Source organism: Heloderma suspectum, chromosome 7, assembly GCF_057233095.1.
Source record: "Heloderma suspectum isolate Gila_16-S chromosome 7, 16-S_ref, whole genome shotgun sequence".
Lineage (NCBI taxonomy): Eukaryota > Metazoa > Chordata > Lepidosauria > Squamata > Helodermatidae > Heloderma > Heloderma suspectum.
In genome coordinates, this window is record NC_139464.1 from 117418640 (window position 1) to 117442067 (window position 23428).

At 43.0% G+C, this 23428-nt stretch overlaps 1 protein-coding gene across 3 annotated transcripts in view; it reads left to right on the plus strand.

Moving 5' to 3' along the window:
* Nucleotides 1–23428, plus strand: part of SEMA3E (semaphorin 3E) — a 252483-nt gene that overhangs the window by 118188 nt on the left and 110867 nt on the right. For all 3 annotated transcript variants that reach the window (XM_084811194.1, XM_084811195.1, XM_084811196.1), the window contains exons 2-3: nt 8971–9131; nt 21895–21954. In XM_084811194.1, coding sequence (XP_084667320.1) covers nt 8971–9131; nt 21895–21954 — 221 coding nt within the window. The remainder of the gene's footprint in view (nt 1–8970; nt 9132–21894; nt 21955–23428) is intronic.

A 23428-nucleotide genomic window follows, 5' to 3' on the forward strand; every position in this document is an offset into this window, starting at 1 on the left:
AGCAGGTGGTGTATTCCAGTAGCTAGTAGCCATTACCCACTGAGATTGTTAAGAAAGCATTTAGTTTACCAAACTGCACAAAACACATAAGATCAGTCATTTTGCATATTGCAAAAGGATTCCTGCAACAGTATACTTAAAAAAAAAGAAGTAGTGGAATTGGTTTGCCTTGCATGCAACAGTGAGATCCAGTTTTGAAGAAGTTTTCAAGTTGCAGTGGGCCACTGTTATTCCTCTCAGACTGGAACAATTAATTGTAGTACTAAAGTCTGATTTAAGTCACATTTATATTTGTGCCGAAATCCCTCTCATGACCACTACTATCCAAGGATGGCAGTTTTATCAATGGTGTTATTCAGTTGGATCTACTGGGTAAAATCTCCTTGAAGTGTTGAGAGGTTGTCAGAGTTGGCCAAGAACATTTGTAAAATGAAGTCATGCAGCAATCAGGTTCTTCTTGTGCTAGGTTTACTTAAAGTTTGCTCAAGCATTTCAAAATAATAAAGAAACCTTCCACATGAACATTGATTATTTCCAGTCTCAAAGACTTAGGGAGAAGACAAAGCCATCATTGAATCCCTGACGGTGACATTGGACTAGACCTTGGAACAGGAAACAACAGGGTAGTTCACACATCTATGTTCATTACTAGATAACCGTAACATCAAGCGATGATCTGATACTATGGTGAATAGCCCATCTTAGATATATGACAGAGAACATTCGTATCTCTAATATCCCTTCGAAGAACTCATAGTGCTTTTCATTGGAGTCAGTTCCCACAGTCAGATGTGGGTCATCAAGTGATATGCATTTACATCTGAAGCAGCCCCAAGATAGCGCTGAGAGCACTTGATCTCCTTAAAGGTAGTTGAACTTTTTTGTTTAGGTACTGTCCTATCTGTTGAAGGCAGGTAACTATGGAGCAGCCACCAAGGATGCCACTGTAGTTGAGTTGGACATGGTGGCCAAATGGTGAACTTAGAAGTGCACTCTTGGTCATTTGTGAAGATTTGGAAGATAGATAAGGGTAGGGTAGGGTCAGTGTATAGATACTCCTGCCTTCCTCCATAGCTTAACGGTCCCTTAGTAGAGAGGCCATAGCTCAGTGGCAGATACATATGTTTGCATGATCAATGTTTCAAAAGCAGTCTCCAGCACCTCCAGTTAAAAGATCTTAGGGCCAAACACCTTGTTACACTAATCATGTAATGCAGGCTTGTCTTACTTTTTACCCTTGTAAAATGCATGCCAAGTTGTTTCAGATCAGGACCATGGCACTCCAGAAGGGGAAGGTTAAAAATGGGGGGGGGAAGTTTATCCCTCCCCTCCTAGAGCACTGTGGTTCCAGTCTGAATCAGAACCACGTGTACTTACACAAGTGTAAAAAATAAGACAAGCTTCAGCCCCACACTCCACAATTAGCGTAAGCGTAGTTTAGCTCTTAGGTGACACCTGGAAAGGCCTTTTGGATTCTGTGCAGTAATGGCAACCAGATCCAAGTTAGAAGGGGAAATATAAACCACCCTGGAAAAACACTGCCAGTCAGAGTAGACAGTACTGGGCTAAATGGACCAAGTATCTGACTCAATTGTAAGGCAGCGTCATATGTTTTGTTTCTGACAGTGCCCCACATCTTCTTTGAAGCTTCGCTTCTCTAATATATTTGTGTGACATGTTCTCACTCACACAAGTGTAATCCAGCTACACAGCTGATATCAAGTACACTGCTGAAAATGAGACTGTCTGCCCGTATGTTCGTATCAGTGGGAATTTTGATTTGGCAGGACAATGGGTTTCTCTACAGTGAAGCCTGAAAATATTCAACCATTCAAGTCCATGGAGATTATGAGTTGTATACCTGATCATATCGAATTTTCTTAATCGCAAAAAAGCGGCAGCAACGAGGGAAACTTTATGTCCTTTCTTCTTTTTTAATGGCCTTTTCAAGTTTGCAGATTTGGTTAACATTTTATTGGGGCTGTCTTCCAAAACTGAAGGAGGATTGAAAAGGGATACGTGAGAACTTGTTTGTCTGAATATTCGATTATGGGTTTTATTAGATTATAATCACCCGTTTATTATTGAATTAGTTGATTTGAATGTTTGCTTGTTTGTTTAGAAAGGAGTATGTTCCTCAGGCTAAATTGTAAAATCTGAAGCTATACAAGTTGCTTAATGATTATATGTGGGTTCCCCCCTCCCCCTTTGCATGGAAACTCCACTCTCCCGGTGGAAATCTGGGAGGGGAAGCAAATGCCATAATTCTTTGTGATCATGAACTCTGGTTTCAGTAGGATTATAGTAAGAATCCCTGCCATAGATCTTGGCAGGTTTGTTATGTTTTATATTTCCATTGTTAAGATCTAAAAACAGATCAGTTTCAATGACACCAGCTGAATTTGATATGAGTTCACAACGGAGCATAAACCAAGTACTTATAGGAGATGACAGAGGAAAAATTAGGAGAATAATTTCAGTAATACAGAGCCCTTAAAGATCTAGACAGGCTGTAACCAATTTTACAGTGTAGATGCATCTCATGTTTTTATAGCCTTTTGGATTCTGTGCAGTAATGGCAACCAGATCCAAGTTAGAAGGGGAAATATAAACCACTCTATCTTGGTTGTCTTCAGGATGGCTCCAGTATATAACAAACTAGTGTGTGGATAAATTTCTGTACTTCATGAAGCACTTAACCTACCACGAGTACAATAATCACCCTATTTAATTTCAGATGTTGTCTTGTCTTTATGAATTACAGTTCACTTCTGTATCTCTGATTTATGGCCTGGAATACTTTAAAATAAGGCACACCTCTGGACAATTATTCACTCCCTTGGACAAGTTAGCTTGAGCAATTTTTTACCTTTCTGGCAGCATCCACAATGGCTCTCTCTAGCGGCCATTTGCCTGGTTACTTACATTACTAACATTATTCACCTTATATCATTAATAACAGACAAATGAAACAGGAAGCGGCACTCATTCAACCATTTCCCTGCAGTCCAGTTAAAATGCTACCTTTGCGTCATCGCCCAGACCCAGGCCGCTCTGGTAATGTTTGCAAACAAGCAGCCCACAGGCTGGAATGATGACGGGGTTGCTTCCCTGTCTTGGTGTCATTTTGGGCAGGGCATCAGTGGTGGGAACGCCAGGAGCTCGGAGGCAGAGCACGTGGTTTACCTGCAAGTGTCACCTGGTCCAGTCCTTGGCAACTCTAGGTAGAACTAGGAAGTACCACTGCCGAAGACACTGGAGAGCCATTGCCAGTCAGCGTCATTAGGACTGAGCTAGGTGGATTAATGGTCCAACTCGATGTAAGGCAGCTCTCCGTCAGGGCTGGCATCAGCCTGCGGCATCTCAAGCAGCTGCTGTGGGCCCAGACCCGCTGGAAGCCCCCACCCTGCTGCCCCCTGTCCTGCCCCCTCCCCTTTGGGAATGCTTTCTGGCCTGAGCAGCCCAGCGCTCCAAGCAGTTTTGCTTTCTCAGAGTGCCCCTAGCGTAGCATCTCTCTGAAGCACCGTGGGACATGTAAATGGTGGGCCCCAGCCACCCTGTGGGGCTTCGAGTGGTGCTGCCTGCCGCTGCCGCCAGGTAAGCTTGCCATGGCCCGCCCATTAAGGAAGGGCCCTGCTGGCGCTGCTTCCTGTGCTCCCGTGATGGGAGACATGATCCCATCATTGCACCCGTTGTACTTTGTGCTGCTTTACCAACACTACCAGAGCAGCCTGAGACTGGGTCATGCCGTCCCTCGTTGTTCTGAAGCTGCAAAAGGCATCTTTGAGTTGAGCTTCCATATAGCAGAGTCTTAACAGGGGTGGTGGATTCCTCTCACATTAGAGCATCTGACTGGAGAAGCAAGGAACACACAATCCTACAAGTGACATTTGTAGTCGGCAACAGCCTCTATCATTCATTGTGGTAATGTCTACAGTAGCCTCCCTCAACCTCGTGCCTTCCAAATGCATTGGGCTACAACTCTCATCATCCCCAGGTAGCATAGCCAATGAACATGTTAGGAATTGCCGTATGCAACATATCCAGAGGGAAGCAAGTTGGGGAAGGCTGATCTACGATGATCACCATGTGATTGAGTCTCCATGTCCTCCTCTATGATTTCCAGCAACATGAGATAGGAGCATGGAGAATCAGGGTCTAACTACACATTATGGTAAATGTGTCCCTGCTAATCTCTGCAGGGTTTTTTTTTCTTATTTAACAGTGGATGCGGGCTGATTTTTATGAGGACCTCAGCACACGAGGAGGGGAGATTTTATTTATTTGTTTTATTTACAATATTTATATACTGCTCCACATCAGAAGATTTCGGAGCAGTGAACAACATGGTAAAAGCATAAAACAGCAGGTTAAAAGAGTTAAAACATTTTTTAGAAGACAAACCCCAATAAAGTGGAATTTAACAAACCACGGCTGGGTGTGCAAGGAAGGCCTCTTGAAATAACAACGTCTTCAGGAGGCGCCAGAAGGAACACAATGTTGGCGCCTGCCTGACCTCTAAAGGCAGGGAATTCCACAGGAAGGGGGCCACCACACTGAAGGCTCTTTTCCTGGTGGATGCCAACTGGGCCATGGGTCCATGTGGAACCACCAGGAACATGCCCTCTGATGACCTCAGTGACTTGGTAAAGAAGGAGGCACTCTCTCAGGTATTCTGGTCCCAAGTTGTTTAGGGCTTTGTACACTAGTACTAATACCTTAAACCTGGCCCAGTAGCGAATAGGCAGCCAGTGCAGTTTCCTCACCAGAGGAGTTACATTCTGAAAAGGGACAGCTCCTGACAACAGCCGAGCTGCTGCGTTCTGCACTAGCTCCAGCCTCTGGACCAGCCTTAAGGGCAGCCCCACCTAGAGTGCATTGCAGTAATCCAGTCTTGAGGTTATTAATGCCTGTACCACCGTGGTCAAGCTATCCCTGTCCAGGAGAGGCCATAGCTGGTGAACCAGCCGAAGCTGGTAAAAGGCACTCGGAGCTACCGCAATTTTACCTTCCCCTCCCCTCCCTAACCACAATTTCCATGGAAATCACCCTCCATCCTGCAATTAACCATAGGAAAATAGTTTCCATTGGTGCCAGCTGAATCTTTTTTCCTATCACTAATTGCAGTGTGTCTGGGGTAGGGCTTTTTTCTGAGATGGGCTGAGGGTGATGGATAAAACCTCCCCTCCCCATTCAAATCAAGACCATCCCCAACAGTCAGAGTGCTCAGGTCCCAGCCCAAGTCATTTTGCTGTCTGAGGTGAAAGACAAAATGGCGCCTCACCTACCCCCACCCCATTCCACATACAGAAGCTGACAGGGCTGGTAATTGAATCTTACTTCAACATTGGTGATGGGGCAGTATCCACCACCACAGCTGGGTTCAGCGGGCACAGAGCAGGCTGCATGGCAAACACAACTCTGCCCCAACAGAGGGGAAAAGCTGGGGCAGCTCAGGGGGAACATTTGGGGGAACTGCCACCACTGCCTGCCCCCCCCCCCAGCATTTGCTGCCTGAGGCAGCTGTCTCACTCTGCCTAATAGTAGTACCAGACCTGGACACCCTGGAGAGTTAAAACACCCACTCTTGGGACTAATTGAAGTTAAGTAGCCACTTCAATGAGACAAGCAACCCTGCCCCATCCTGTCTAGTTGGATGTTCATATGGAATATACAGGTTTTCCAGAAATCAAATGAAAGGGCTGCGGGCACATCACTGTATAAAAGGGCTGTATTTTACCTGGTGGACTTTAACTCAGGAAACAGACCTAGCAGGTTTCTCTGTGCTTATTAGAGTCATGGAGTCTGCACTTGAAACTCATCAGGGGAATAACATTGCATCTTCTGGCTAAAGTTTCCTAAATACTGGCTTGCAAACTGTATGTATATAGATGATAACAGGCATGATGTAAGATCCTTCTGTCTTTGGCAGAAGCATGACCTCCCATTCCTTGGGGGGGGGGCAGGGGGAGAATAGATAAAATTAGTATCATCTTACTATTTATTAGGAATACCAGAAAGATTTGAGATAGATAGATAGATAGATAGATAGATAGATAGATAGATAGATAGATATAATTTCTCTGCTACGGTTGAGTGTCTAGAACAAGTAACAGGCTTGTTACTTGATGCGCACAAAGTTGTGCAGTAAACGCAATCCAAAGATGGTGAATATTATATTCTGCTTTTGCAGATGCATGTCCTAAACACGCAATACCAGTGTTCAGAAAAGCAATAATACGTTTCAAAATACAATTATTGACAGAATTACTGGGAATGCTTATCTTTCTGTAAACCTCTCTGTGCCTCAAATTGTGTGAGTATTTTCTAAAATTACATACTGTATCTTATGTAAAGACCTGCTCGTCTATCTTTAAAATGTTGTGATGGATTCAGGCAAGACTCAAAAGACTCACTGGTCACAATGTAGAGAAAGTTAACGAATGGGATTTAGTCCTTTACACTTTTTATCTAAACTGATTCAAGGGGATTTCATTGCAATTATCTTTTACTGGACTTGAGTAGTTGTTATCTCATAATCCACACACAGAGACATGCACACAATCTTGCTGCCTTGTCCCCTTCTTTCCACTTGTCTACTTTTCTCAAAAAAGAGAAAGTGAGGATGTTTTTTAATTCACTTCTCTACCAGGTACCAAGAAATCAAGACAAATTAAATTCCTTGGCAGTCTGCCAACTTCCTGACAAATATCCCCAGGTTTAAGAAATCCATTTAGAAACCCGTTTGACAGTCTTTTACCAAATTGATAGTTGAAGACATGAGATGCCATGCAGGTAGTCCGCTCACATTACAAGAACTTCGTAGATTATTACATTATACGTTAGTATACTATTGCTCAGAACATATGGTAACTTGGATAGTTATTCCATACAGAAATCTTGAAAGGGCTTCCTAGCATATTTGATGGGTTCAAAATGCCAGTCATCAGTATCCCACATCTGGAAAGCATCTTCTCTGAAAGAATGCTCCATATAAGTAAGTGAGATTGAAGAAGATTTTACAAGAGGCTAGAGAAGGTGTGAAGTAGGTCTGTTTGGCACACAAGATGCGTTGTGCAAAACCTTTCACGTCTATCTGTATGGAATGTCTTCATGACTCTGAATGTAATATGATGTGTATCTGAGTATTTATTCATTATCTGCTGTGAGTGAATCTTTCAGTTTTGCTTCCTCCCATATTCAAAATTTCTCTCCCAGGTAAAAAGAACGTTCCTAATTTTGGTAACTTCTTATCAAAAATCAACTGAAACAAAATTCTCACCCTCCTGCAACACCCAAATTCAGTAGGTACAGCTATTCGCAGCATGGAGAGGACCATGGAGTATTTGCTGGCCATACAGATGTTACAGAGGTGTTAAAGAAGGAAAAAAACCCTAGTTAAGCACTAACATGACTGAATTCACAGGGATTCAAATGCAGACTTTTAAGAGCAAAGCACTCAAAGTCTGGGCCTGGATGAGCAGATCTGAGAGTTTTGATTTCTCCCACATTTGATTTTTAAAATTTTATGCTCTAGTTCCCTAGTTCAGGTGCTTCCCACGGGTAAATATAGTAATTCGAGAGAATTTGGTACCACATGAGTTAACTATTCTAAGTGACAATTTGGATTTTGGTAACCAACTGCTTTTGACTATTTTATAAATCTTTCCAGAGTTAAAATTAAAACTGCGATCCTTTGCACACGTATTTGAGACTGAACTCCGTGGAACTCAGTGTGGCTTGCATCTGCCGAAATACACATAGAATCAAACTGCTACCCCCCCCCCCAATACACACAGACACAAGAGCTTCAAATTAAAATCTGTGTTACTTTCACTGCAAAATATTTACCATGCTACCTTTTGCACATGTTTTCTTTTAGAAAGGTCAGAGGACTCGGTGTTCTGAAAAATGAAGATTAAAATATACCAGGAATTCATCATGCTGAATATTGTGAATGTTGATACACAGTCAGATGAGCGTGATCACATGACAGAAGGATTGTCAAGTCTCATGCCCCGCTCCTTACATGTGTAGCCCCCTCCCTCCCTCCCTCCCTCCCTCCCTCCAGACATGTGTGTTGTACATATGAGCACAGGGGTGAGGACAAGGGACACACACACACACCATGTCACATGTGTGGTCCCACTCATATGCTCATTTATCTATTTATTGCATTTCTATGCTGCCCAGTAGCCAAAGATCTCTGAGTGGTTTAAAACACAAAAGTTAAAGCCACAAAAACCTTACATTTTAAACAGAATAGAATCAAAGTAAAAACCGAGGTAAAAGCCAGCAGCAAAGCAAAGATCTAAAAACATACTAACACAGTTTTTAAAACTGAAGGACTAAAAAGCCTGGGAAAATAAATAAAAAAAAAAGATTGGGTTTATACTGGAGGAAAGGGTTAAAGCCCCTCTACTCCTCTCTCTAGGAGCTCAGTCTGAATCAGGGCTTCATTCTAGATGAAAAATGGGTGGGGGGAAAACATAGCTGCTAGATACAGATTTAAAGTATCTGTTTTAGCCCCCAGAAATCTAAGAATTCCAGGTTTTAAAACAACATGCTTGTAGTCCTCATGGCATCGAACCCATATATACCTAAACAAATGTATAGCTCTGGCAAGTAGAGAAGTGAGAGAGAACTTTCAGTTATTTTATTCGTTCCTCCTTTATAGTTCTTTTTTCTAAAGGCAACTTTCTCTGTTTTGAAATGCAAGCAGGTTTCCCCTTCTGTGTGTGTGTTTATGATATATTGAGCAGAAAGATTAAATTGAAAAAGTCTACACCCAGCCTTCCTTGAAAGCTGAAGAGTTTTGAAAATGATCCCCAGGTGTTCCACAAAGTTAAAAGCTTGTGAAGACCTTAATATCCCAGAACAATTTACCTAATTTCCCAGGAGAATATGAACATGGCGTCATGAACATACAGCTCTTCAATATTTATAATGCACACTCTGGTTGTATTTCAGAGCTCTGGGATTTGAACAGAACATCAGTCTTTCATAACCTGTCTGGATACCTTGGTCTTCATGTAATGCTTCTGGATGAGTATCAAGATCGACTCTTTGTGGGAGGAAAGAACCTGGTATATTCTCTCAGCTTAGACCGAGTCAGTGAGAATTACAGAGAGGTACAGTAACTACTTACGTACTCTACAGTAACGGCAAGAAATTCTTCATAACAACTTTCTTTCTTCTCCTATTTTTGTGGAGAGGGAAGGAGTCTGGATTACCAAATGTTTAGAAACGGAATGCAAAGGGCACGATCCCCTGGGAGCATCGTTTGAGCAAGCTCATTCCAAAACATCCATTTTAATGGGGCTTTGTGCAGGTCAAGTCCCTTGTAGATTAAGTTCCTAGCTTTTACCTTGAACTTGAACACAACACAGAACCAAAGTAATTGAAAGAGATTGTGCGTGCGTGTAACACACACACACACTCCTCTCATTTGTTTTATTATTTGACTAACGAATGGACCCAGCTTTGCACGGGTTGAAATAGCTCTTACTTTAATACGGTGAAGCCTTCAAGCAAACCTACACATCTGTCAGAGTAGGACAAATCATGCCCAGCTTGTCTGCCCCCTGTCATCCCTAAGCATGTCCACTGCCACGGTGCACCCCATAACTGCCTGAGGGAGAGGTCTGTCCACCCTTTCTCCTGAGGGTGCTCCACCACAGCTGGGAGGGGAAGGCATATAACTCTGTCCCTCAGCCTACTAATCTCCCCTGGCCTCAAACTATATGGACTGCAATGCTATGCACTGGTTAGCTACATCTGCCCCTAGTGGTTGAGGAACTTACTGCAAATATCAACTACATGGTCATACTTAAATTAATTAATGCATTTTAACAATGAAATAACCCCAAGGTGAACTCCACTAGGTTCCCATTAGTATGCGCCCCAAGTTGTGATGGATGGATGGACGGTCAGATACACATTCTCTTTTATTATTTTAGACTTCACTTTCAGCGTATAGCGCTTTCCATGGATTCTTTTTTCTCTCCATTAAGTTTGTCACCTGGACGATACTGCTGTGCCTTGAAGGAGGCTTTGGTGACTTATTTCAACTGTTTCATGGGGCTAGAAAAACAGTTTTTTGGGGGGGCTAGGGATTGGTTTTGGCCATGACCCCTTCTCTGCAGAGCAGACCGTGATGCGGTGATAGCAGGGTCATCCTGCACCAAATGATGTGCAGATGGAAATATAGAACTGGCATATTGTAAGGATAATGTAAGCCACCTTGGGTTCCTTGCAAGAGGAAAAAAGGCGGGATATAAATGCAGTAAATAAATAAATAAATATTCGATGTTGTGATTCAATGTGATGTCTGCTGGCATCATACCTCCTTGGCGGAGAATCCAGAACCTCTCTACTGGTGTCTTTTAGCATAGTTTGGGAATTGGCAAATCTTACCTCACCCATTCACGGGACTGGTGGATGGTGGGAAAGGGGGGATTTCACATATTTTATTAATTATCTTCTTTTAAAAAAAGTATTTTCCCTGCATCAACTTCATTTCCAAAGTTATACATCTTTCAAGAAACATCTTTACCTGATGTCCGTGGCATACAATTTCAGTACCAGGAGCAGCAGCTGTAGACACTCAAGGGTCGCAGCTATCAGTGTATCTCTATAGGAAATCAGTCTCTATAGGAAGTTAAATTTGGAGGTCCCTCAGAGGACAGCAGCACAAACGCAGGCAAGTTTTCATGTAAACTATTGTTTCAGTCTGATTATGCTCGCTGATCGCTTTCAGATCCTGGATAGATAGAACTGGAGTCTTACAGTGTCTTTGGTCAGATTGGTTTCATTTACATATATAAAAGTGGACCACAGTGGAAGCACATAGGCAGTCCTATAAGCAGATGGCAATGCTGCTAGGCCTGCATCAGTTTCCCAGGAGTCACTTTTTTCAGCCCTCCAAGAATGCGATGCTTTAGCTAACTCCAGCTAAATGTCCTCATTTCTGCCCTTCTCTGCCTCAAAAAGCTAAAACTGTAAATTGGCTTCAAACTGTTTCTTTAACCCCATGCAATGCTTGAAGGGTATCAATAAGCCGGAGAGAGATTTCCATTTAGCCGGACAACATTTCCTGTCATTAAATACCATTGGTGAAACATTGATAAATCATCGTGGACATGCTATTAAGCCATAAGCCTAACAAAGAATGGACTCCCAGCACCTATAGCCATTTAGATTTGGATTGTTCTCTTGTGTGTACATGATGATGTGTACCGGGGATTCTGATTTTTTAAAGTCAAAATATAGGATGGCTCAGATCAACAGGCTTACAAATAACCTCCCACTTGAATGAGAAAAAAACATATCCAGGAAATGCAGCAGTGAAGCTATGGTAAATTGGCAGAAAGGGTTTTGTTTTTTTCCTTCAGGCTGTCAATTTTTTTGACAGGAATTAGTTCAGCTGGGCTGAATATCCTGCCTCTTTTGTGGGACTATTTGTCCCACATGAAAAGGAGCGGGAGGAATATCACCAACTTTGGGGGACAGGTGAATTTGAAAATCTTTCAGGAGATGGATGAGCTTACTGTTAAAGATGAGATGGCTGAGATACGATGGCTGTGGCACATACTGATGGGCAGATTAGTAAAAAATAATCAGGGATAGTTATTTTTGTGGACTTCATTGCAAATCAAAGTTCAGTAGTGTATGAATTAATTTGTATTTGTATCAGATGGGTTTGCTTTAAGATTCTGGTTTAGGTAAAATATTTTATGGCCTTAATTTGATTGCAGTTAATATAGGTAGTATTTCTAATGACACGAAAAATCTTGCCACAAAATTTAAGAAATAATGTCCTTGGTATTTAGCATGAAATAAGGACTGAAATTAAAATACAGTGTTTGAATCCCAACAAATGGAACTTCCTGATTCTCCAAAATGGCATTCATGGTTCCCATGCCAATGGGGATATGCACTGGAGATACCTGAGCAGCATCCTATACATAGGAAATGTGACAGCAATGCCTTGCTCTGCCCATATACTAACCTTACTACAAGGCAATCTTACTGTCAAGGTTCCCCTTATGAACTGGACCCTTTGAGCAACTCCTTAAGGATCTCTTGCCTCCTTCAGACTCCCATCTTCCTTCTTTTACCTTCCCCTTTCCAGTTACATGGGGTTTAGGTTGTAGACGTGGGGTGACTGACAGTCTAGACACAGGGTTTAACGACAACCATTTATTAGTAGATTTAAAGCGAACAAATTACAACTCAAGGTAATTCTACAGTAGAGCTGAGTGATGCAAAAGGCACTAAAATAAAAGTCGAAAAACGCAAGTTCCTTTACCCTTAGACTTTTTTCTAGGATGCGTCTTCCTGCTCTCTCTTCAGATTCTGCTCTCACTTCAGGCTCTGACTCTCGCTCTGCTCTGACTGTTGCTCTTTCTCTGCTCTGGTTGCAGACTGGTCATTCTGACTCTTACTGGCTCTCTTCTTCTCTTTATATACCCCTCTGCCTCAAAACCAAAAGTACTGCTTCAAACCTGAAGGAATTAAACTTACAGGGGAACTGAAACAGAAACTTAACAGAGAAATGAAACTACTATTCTGAGGGTTACCCCCACCCAACAGAAAACTCCAGGCCTCTAAGCCTGACCTTTTCCCCCTTTGCCTCTGTAGGCCTCAAACCTTCACACTTCTCCAACATGGCACCCTCCAGATGTGTTGGACTACAACTCCCATCACCCCCAGTGATGGGATGATAAGAGTTGTAGTCCAACACATCTGGAGGGCATCATGTCAGGGAAGGCTGCCTTAGAGGGTAGCAAGAAGAAGCAAGATATATTTAAATACCGCTATATTCCACAAAAAGATGCACTGCGGATGTTTTATATCCTGTGAGAAAAAATGTCTGCCTGTACTGACTTTTGCCTTCATTCTCAGACCTCATCAGATTCCAATTAGGATTGTGTATCGATTAAAGAATGTCCGATTGATTGGTCATGTTTTTTACTGACTCAGTGCTGAAATTTAAACAGCTTTTCAGTTTATAACAACCTCAGTTCACGTGCCTTTCTGAGATATTGCAAGACATGTAGATTAATTTACAGTTTAATAAACAAAAGCTACCACTTCTTATTAGAAGGCAAGGCCATTTTTCATATTCTGTTTTTCATTCTGTATTACAGTAAAGAAAAATACACCTAGAACTAGAACGTTACAGAAAACTTGGGCTGAGTGAAATGGCCTTCTCACATTTCTCCGTCTCATTCATGGACGGCAAAATGTGGAAGCATTTCAGCAACTTACTTACTTGTTCTCATTGTTTTGTCAAGATTTGTTAGCTGCCTTGGAGGTCTTCCTTAAAGACAAAATAGCAGGATATAAATGTTTGTATAAATAAATATATAATAATAATTATCTCTATCTGATGTGGTGGTAATAAAGGACAGTATCAGGGCAAGAGGAAGAAAATAATCCTCTCCATTTTCCCCCTCTGCTAACTTAAGCTGCCAGAACCAACAGAGAAATATTGTAATTCCTGTAACGGTGGCACAGACTTCATAAATCTCTTTTTATCTTGAGTTCTGTTAAAAAATGATGGTTTGGGATTTGATTGCTGCGTTGTTCAGGCTTCTCCAACAGGGACTATGAAGTGAGTTTTTATTTAGCAAGCTTGGCTTTCATCCTGATTCATGAGTCTGATTTACAAACACGTTTAGCAACAAAACGAAAATACTTTCCTCATACATGTATCTCTTCTATTATTATACAATTCAATAATGTCTTAGAAATTTCAGCAAGAAGGAACATATTAGGAATCTCCAAGGATAAAGCAATAAAAAACTGGGTGGATATAAAATGCACTTGATTTTTATGAGGCAGTAACTTGGAAATCGCTTAATTAGCAAAGAATGTGAGGTAGTCGCTCTCTCTGGACCTTACACTTCATGGCTATTTCTCCTTTTCCTCACAGTTCACTTAGTTCAAGTCACACGTTCAAAATAAATTATTTAAATAGATAAGGACTCTGCCGTGTAGGTTACTGCCTGGCTGTGTATTTAAAAACAGCCGCAGCAACAAGAGCTTAAGTACAAAGAAGGCCTAATACAATCCCCAGTCACTGGGGGATTCACATTCCATTTTTCTTACTACTGCATTTGTATTCCCAGCCCCACTGTTCCTCCAAGAAGCTCAGGCAGATTCATAAAGCTATCTCATTTAGGATGGGAGAGAGAGATTCTGTTCACCTCACCACGCCAGCTTGAGCAGCTACCTACAATGTACCAAGCATCTCTTTCCAATAAGATTAGAGCTTTTGTGATGTTATGTAGAGGTTCTTAGACTATAATTCTCATATGCATAATTCATTGTTATGCTCAATTTGATTAGATTTATATGTATTTTATATCTCCCATTTTATCCTTTTGTCCAAACTAGGTAACACACTATAGGCAATACCATTTTCCATTGGTAGTATATCAGGCTCGAGGCCTTTTCAGACAGAGTGTTTAAGGGCAGAACTAGTCATTAAGGGCACAATCCTATGCAGGTGTAGACAGAAAGAAGCCCAACAACTCCCAGCATTCTCCAGCCAGCTGCATAGGATTGTGCCCTAAGACACTGGGCTGCCACCTAAAACAGCATTCCCATCTCCAGTTCTCTTCTGATTCCCCCAGTGTCTAGAGAAAATCACTTTGTGGCTGTGAGCTTCACCACCCATCCATGATACACACCTTTGGCTGACAGGGACAGGGAAATTCATGGCTTGTCAGGGATGCTTTGAGTTGTATTCCTGCTTTGAGCAGGGGGTTGGAATCGATGGTCTTGTAGGCCCCTTCCAACCCTACTATTCTATGATTCTATGATGTCACATCACATAGTGAGATGTCACATCACATAGTAGGGATGTCAGAGAATTCCGCCATGGATTCCAGTGGATTCCCCTGGAATATGTGGCAGAATGGCTGCCGCCCCCCCCCCCATGGAATCCCCCTGGGATGGAACTTACCTGGGGCGGATGCAGCGGCAGCGGCTCTGGCGGTGGCAGCTCCAGCTGGTCTCCTGGCCGGCCACAGCTGGGCTGCTGCGGCCGCCATTTGCGTTCTTGCAGCCGTGATAGGCTACATAAGTATTTATGTAGCCTATCACGGCATAGAGCAGGGACACAAATGGCAGCTGCTACACTATTTGCGCGCCTGCTCTTTGCCATGATAGGCTATATAAGTATTTACATAGCCTATCACGGTAAAGGCAGCCACGTAAATGGCGTAGTGGCCGCCATTTGCGTGGCTGCCTTACCATGATAGGCTATGTAAATACTTACGTAGCCTATCACGGCTGCTTGCAAGGATGCAAATGGCAGTCGATACAACGGCCACCATTTGTGGCTGCAGCAGCCCGGCCGTGGCCAGAACTCTGGCTGTGGCCACAGAGCCACTGCGGAGTGGAGCTGGCTAGGGAGGATTCCGGGGGGGGGGGGCACCTCCCCCCCACCGCGGATGCCCCGACGCGGAGCCAGGTGAGTATTTCGTACATCCCTATCACATAGTGAGTTTCCCTAGATGTTATATTAGCTTGGAGGAGACCTTCCACAATGTCTACTTCTGATCTTAGCTGTTAGCAGCAGTGTCGATAGACATTTGGATCAACAATGAATTCTCAGCGTTTTAAGTTCCAACTTGCCAGCCATTCTATTTTGGTTCCTGGCAAACGATTATGCAAAATGATGGTGGTCCCTCAGGTTGCACATTCTTACCTAAGAAGAAACATGTGTTAGACAACACCTGAATCTTGAGCCCTCCTCACCCCAACCCTGCCCCAGCAGACTTCATCCTACAAATTCTAGAGGATAAAACAGACAGCAGTGGCTGCCTGATTATGGGGCAGATGCTGTAGCAAGTGGCCCCAAGCAAACGTAACCCCAAAGACACATGGATGTCCAGGAAGTGAGTCCTACCACAGTCAATGTTGGAAAGGAGTAGGGATGCCGTTTAGGTAAAGTGGGTGCAGCCCCTTCCCCTTGTGTTCAAACCACATGTGATATATTTTTCAGGACCATCTATATCATCTCTGGTTATTACAGTAACCTCTCCAGATGCTCTTAAATATGGTTTACAAAAAAAAAATAAAAAAATTGCAATTTTCCCTTTAATATATCCAAGAGCAGGACTTTGAACCTTGCTGTGGATCTTGCTTCTGCCCTACTTAAAGTCCATCCCCAGCCCCTCAAATCTCAAATGGCACCCCTGAAAAAGAGGCCGTACCAGAACTAGATGTATTATTAAAAGATGGAAAAGAGTATTTGCTCAGCGACAGTGATGGAAACGCTCTGACGTTTCTGAAACTCCCAATTTTTGCAAGCATCCGTTCCATGACACGTAACATATTTGGCTACTTGGAACCCTCTTATTTTGTGCACAGGACTAGCAAAATGTGTTTGATTGGACCCATTTTCCACTGACATCAGTGTTTGAAGGACCATGTTGGAACTTCTCACCAAAGAGAAACAATAGTAGTGACACAGTATGGAACTTCTTGCAAGCCAAGTTCTTTCATGGTCCAGTTCCTCATATAAACCATATTGGTTAACTAATCACCATTTCATTTATAAGACAAAGCAGCAATAGCTCCTTTCAACCAAAAGGAAATAGCAAAAAGGAAGTGGAATGGTTAGGCCAGAATCAATTACATCCACCTGAAAAGAAAACAGGTGGTTATAGGTCTGCCAGAAAAAAAGTGGGATGGTATCCCACTTCAAGCACTGATCTCTGGAGTATATTCCAACAGACATGTTTTAAAGCTGCCTCCGGCCATCATTTCAGCATAGCTCTTGAAGCAGAAATTACTTACATTCTTTGTGCATTTTCAAAGGTGAAATCAATGTGGTGAATACAGAAAAATTGCTTGTAATGAAATCTACAAAATGCTTCAGACATTGACTCATGGACATGACAGCTATTGAATAATTCTCTTCCAATGAAAGGTCACACACAAACGCCAAAAAAGTGTGTGCTAGTATAATGTCATTCCAGCTCAAATGCTCTTGAGAAATCATTGAGCTATAGTGATTGCCAGCTTGCCAAAAGGTTGTCATTCTGGCAAGCATCCAATACCAATTCAAGGATGTAGTCATCATGAGGAATTCTCAAACAGTCTATAACACCAAGAAAAAAATCATACATGGAGGTCTAAAGGCCACCATTTACAATCAGTTAGTTTCTGGATTTGTGAACGGTGCAAACATAGCTTATGTTATCTGTGTGGAAAATATTGAGCAATTAAACACTTGCAATCTAGAAGAAGGAATGCATTGTGAAAGGACTATAAATTCACTTACGTGCTGTCTGTACATATGTGCAAAAGAATGTTGGCCAAGTTGCTTTCTTCAGGAGCAAGATGAATTTATCCATGGATTTAGACCATGGAGCCTGCTGGTGAGAAGGTATTAGTTTGCAAGTTCTTGAGCTTCATACTCAGACTGGGAGGGACAGATCTAGATCTTGGCTGACCCCTGGGTATAAGCCAGCCTAACTGCTCCTTATCTCTCATTCCCACCTGGGGAATAAAAAAGCACATTCGACAAACCTATGGAGACTGGATTGTTTATTTATCCAATATATTAGTTTCTGGATGCCTCATAAAAAAAAAATGTCAAGGTGCTTACACATCATAAAAATAATAAACATACAATAATAAACACAAACCAACAAGATAAAACAATACCCCCCAACCCCTCTAAAATAACAGCACAGCAGTAAATAAAATAATTCAGCTACGACTCTGAAACCAAGTTAAAATGCCTGGGTGAATCATTAGGTACCTGGCACCTAAAAACCCTTAACTGTGAGTATCTGACACATGGACCTAGGCAGGGCTTTCCAAAGATGCTGTACCATGGCAGAAAAAGCTGTTCTCTGGTCACCACCTACCTAAGCTCAGCAGGCAGGGGGACCTGGAGAAGGGTATCCCCAGATGATATCAGGGCACAGGCAGGTTCATAAAGGAGCAGGCAGCCTTTGCACTATCCTGGTCCCAAGTAGTCATGGACAAATTGGCACAATTCATAATTATGAGTTATGAACCCAACGTTATAAATTCCGATGAAAGTTCTCCTGTACATAACTTTGAAATTTCAATGAATGTCCAAACTTTTGATCATGAGCATCGCCAAAGTGCACCCTGGGAATGTGATGTACATTATATGGAGTTATTTTCCCACCCTTTGCATCACAATGTCATGTGTCATGATTCATCTTTTTTGGATTGACTGTTATAGCATGTGCTTTGTTTACAATAGCAGATTGAGATTTAGCAACAAAAGAAATGCCTCTCACTAGTCCAACAGTACACAGCTGGAAAGCAAAGGAAAACCAACTGACCTCCTGCTACATACCCCCAACCATATGTAGCACCACTCAGTCCCTCAACTCATGCATTAAATATGTAAGTTCAGCAAATGGCTGAACACTGAGAGAAAACATTGCCTTTCCCATCCCCTTCCCATTGCCACCCAACACCCAAAGCAAACTTTTACTTGCCCAAAAAAGAAGCCTTTATTTCTGCCAGAAGTTGACGAGGTGGAGGTGAGATTCATGCTCACTCATTGATGAACCAAGGGTTGGAGACAGCATGACTGTGTCTTCAAATGTATTTGGTTGTTGTGTGGTTTCGAATCCAACATTTTAAAGTGATTGGCTCCTTCGGCAAAGATTAACTAAAAGACTGAAGTACAAGCATTCTGTGCATGTGCATTGCAAATTCAAGTTTTTCATTACTTTCAGTAACAAAAGGGTGACAGTAGTCAATTAAATCAGTTTATTTGTATGCTGCTTTTCCATAGCAAGCATCAGAAAAATTTACATAATAAAATAAACATTTCCAGATAATCCTCTTAACCATCACAGTTCAGATCTCCAAACTCGGAGGCAACAAGCTTTCCAGTGCAGGGCAGGAGAAGCACAGAGGGGATCATTCCCTCCACGCTCTTCCTGCCCTGCATTTTCTGCTAGACAGCGGGAGGCAGGGCGAGCAGGGGAGGAGGCTGCTGTATGACACATTGGATGTGTCATACAGGCATTTCTGCCCTCCCCGCTCCAGAACGCCCCCAGGCATGCCCCTTTTCGGCCCCTCCACGCTCCTGTTTTGAGCTCAGAGGATGGGAACCGACCTTGGAGTGCAGGCTCCGAGGTTGGTTCCCGGAAAACAAGATATCCTCTGGCCGTCTAGCCGCTGTCTAGCTGCCATAGGATTGCTCCCTTAAATAGTCATAAAAAGGTAAAGGTGTCCCCAACCAGTCATGTCCGACTCTAGGGTGCAGTGCTCATCCCCGTTTCTAAGCCGAAGAGCCAGCGCTGTCCGAAGACGCTTCCGTGGTCATGTGGCCAGCATGACTGAACACCGAGGTGCACGGAACGCTGTTACCTTTCCCGCCGAGGCGGTACCTATTCATCTACTTGCAGTTTCTTGCTTTCGAACTGCTAGGTTGGCAGAAGCTGGGACTGAAGACGGGAGCTCACTCCATCACGCAGCACTCGGGTCTCGAACTGCTGACCTGCCGACCTTCCAGTCTGCAGTTCAGTGTCTTAACCCCTAAGCCACCGCGGCCCCTAAAGGAAAGGTTCCTCCTGTGCAAGCACCGGGTCATTACTGACCCTTAGAGGGACGCCACTTGCGCTACCATTTTTGTGGCAGACTACTTTGCCATTGCCTTCCCCAGTCATGACTACCTTTCCCCCCAGCAATCTGGGTACTCATTTTACCGACCTCGGAAGGATGGAAGGCTGAGTCAACCTGGCTACCTGGGACCCAGCTTCTGCTGGGATCGAACTCAGGTCATGGGGAGAGCGTCGGTTGCTATACAGCCGCCTACCACTCTGTGCTACATGAGGCTCTAAAATAGTCATACACATAGGCTAATCAAAACATCTTACATTAATAAATATACACTAAGATTAAACAATCCAATACTAAGACCAAACAAAAGAGAATACCCACCCATCCCTCAATAAAATCTGAGTATGTGCCAAGATGGTAGCGTTTGGCTGCTTAGTCATGCCAACCACACAGACTGCACATACAAATTATAAAATGTGAATTAACTTGTACTCATTCTTGGTTTGAGTTATGAAAATACTAAAAGCTCATTGGATCAAAGTCAGGGCTTATTATGCATTTGAGAATTATGAACGTATTAGGTTCAATTTACGGACCAACTAATGATGACTTTCAGTTGGCACCACTAGACCCCCAAGCCCAAGGCTTAGTTTATATGTTAACATCATGAATTGTGCCTGTAGTAGTTATACCTATCATTATTACATGCAGCCCCTCATGTTCAGAGGCATGTATATTTCTGACTGTAAGTGACAGGGCACAGCTATCGGCTTCATAACCTGCTTCTGAGCTTCCAGAAACAAAGGGTTGAATTAGAGGGAACAAGAATGCTGGATTAGAGCAGGGTAAGCAAGATAACCAGATTCATTTATAAGAGTACACACTCATGAATGATGTTGCTATATGTTGCACATTTTAAATTAAGATCTAGATCTAAAGCAGTTTTGACAAGTAATCAATTACTGAGTAATTAAGGGTGCAATCCTGTGCCCACTTGCCTGGGAGTAAGCCCCCTTGAATACAATGGGACTTACTTCTGAGTAAGCACACATAGGTTTGCGCTGATGTGTCCATGAGCTTATTATATGTCTAGGTTCTTCTCTTTCACTTCATCTTAGTTTCTTCTGAGGCAATTTCACCTTTCAGTCAGCTCAAACAACAAAAAGGCTTCTCTGTGCAAGGAAAGATGAGTATGGTGTATGACCTTGCATAGTTTGCAGGGCAAATATAAAATTTCAATTCATTTAGTGCCTGTCCTGACAAGCTACTTGTCACAGTCCTGGACTATGGGAAGAAGCAATAAGAGTACTAAGCTTAGCATGCAACATATATATACTAGGGATGTACGAAAGTCACTTACCTTTTAACAAAATGTGATTCGAGGTGGGGGGGAGGCACTCCGTCCCTCCCCCCGAAATTCTGGCTGGGGGGGAGGTGCTTCGTCCCTCCCCCGCCGAATCCTGGCCGGCCGGGTCCGCAAATGGCGGCGGCCGTAGCCGCTGCCGTTTGCATCCCTGCAGTCAGCCGTGATAGGCTACGTAAATGTTTACGAAGCCTATCATGGCTGAGTAAAAAAAAAACTGCGCGTACGCAAATGGCGCTCATGGGCGCCGCCATTTGCGTTCCTTATTTGGCACGTCTAGTCTACATAAACATTTACGTAGACTACGGTGAAAATAAGGGGAACGCAAATAGCGTAGACGCTACGCTATTTGCGTTCCCCTTATTTTCGCCTTAGTCTACATAAACGTTTACGTAGACTAGACGTGCCAAAATAAGGAATGCAAATGGCGGCGCCCATGAGCGCCATTTGCGTACGCGCAGTTTTTTTTTTACTCAGCCGTGATAGGCTACGTAAACATTTACGTAGCCTATCACGGTATTTTTAAAAAATCTAGCCATGATAGGCTACGTAAATCTTTACGTAGCCTATCACGTTTTTGGGGGGTTTTTTACTGGAAATGGCGGCGGCGGCGGCCGGTTGGAAGACCGGCCGCTGCAGCCGCCGCTGCCGAACCACCACCGCCGTCGCCAGGAAGATTCGCCAAGGTAAGTCCCGTCCTGGGGGGGCCGGGGGGGGCAGACCTTTTCACCACCGATTTCGGGGGGCCGAATGCACTGGCATTCAGCCTCCCCGAGATTCGTGGCGAAATTCTCTGACATCCGTAATATATACACTGAAAAGAGGAGGTTGGATTATCATAATGATAATGATAATGATCATTATCATTAATCATTATTATCATTTATCATTATCATAATGATATAAATATATCATTTATATATACTATTAAATAACTCCTTATTTTATTGCAGATTCATTGGCCAAGTACATCCCTGAAAGTGGAGGAGTGCACAAGCAAAGGAATACCTGCTGTATGTATTAACTATAAAATTCCCTCAGGATCCTATTACTGAGTGGAGGGGAGTGTCAATGAAATATAATTAAAACGTAGTGCTAGTTCAAGGTTATCTGTGCAACATAATTGCAAAAATCTCTTTGCTGCTTCCACACCATTTTCAGTACTACATAAAAATTCGTCTTCTGTTTGGCAGAGCGGATGTTTACATACCACATCTGCTCAGTTTCATAGTGTCATGGGTATTGAGCTGTTAGAATAGGAGAACACCTGAAATATTCCTGAAATAAACTGGAAACTATTTATTAATTACAAAACTCACTGAAAGGATTTAGGGCAAGAATGTGTACTGCCATTGCTATGAAAACAGAAGAAGTGTCAAGTCATAAAAGTGTGAAAATCAGGCTTGAGCCAAGTTGGGAACCCATGGAACATCATATATCGATATGGATATAGATACATATACATATACATACACACCTCCTATCAAGGTAGAGCCTGATGAACTTGGGGGTGGAGTTAATAGCCGGAACCTTGATTTTGACTCTGTGCCCTGAGATTTTACTCCTTCCCTCAAATACTTTGACGAGGAGGCTAAAACCCTGAAACCTCAGATCAAAGGTTCTGATCTAGGATTGATCCTAGGGTTGGGCGAGAATTCCATTTCAGTTCAGTTTTGATCAGAATTAACCAACATTTGCAAAGTTTTTCATATTTGGGACAAAAAGAACTTGAGTTTTAAATCAGAAATGTGGGAGAAACTGAAATGGACAGATTTGCCCATCCAGGCCCAGGGCTTTGAGTGCTTTGCTCTTCAAAGTGTAGTTTTGAATCTCTGTGTATTCAACCATGTTAGTGCTGAATGAGGGTTGCTACCTCTTCTCATCTCTGACAGCTACATGGCAGGCAGGTACAACTAGGGATGTACAAAAGTCACTTACCTTTTCGAAGGGTGACATTCATGGTGGGGGGGAGGCGTGCCATCCCTCCCCCTGAAATTTTGGCCGGGGGGGAGGCACTCCGTCCCTCCCCCCTGAATCCTGGCCGGCCGGCTCCACTTCGCAGGGATTCTGCGGAGCCACCGGCTGGCTCCGCCAGCAGCCGGACATCCGGCCGCTGGCTAGCAGAGATGCAAATGGCGGCGGCCGTAGCCGCTGCCGTTTGCATCCCTGCAGTCAGCTGTGATAGGCTACGTAAATGTTTACGTAGCCTATCACAGCTGATTTAAAAGAAAAGAAAAAAACACGTAAAAACATTAACGTAGACTAAGACGGCGAAAATAAGGGGAACGCAAATAGTAAATGTTTACGTAGACTAAGACGCGCCAAAATAAGGAACGCAAATGGCGGCGCCCATGGGCGCCGCCATTTGCGTACGCACGGGTTTTTTTTCTTTCTTTTAAATCAGCCATGATAGGCTACGTAAACATTTACGTAGCCTATCACGGTGTTTTTTAAAAATCTAGCCATGATAGGCTACGTAAATCTTTA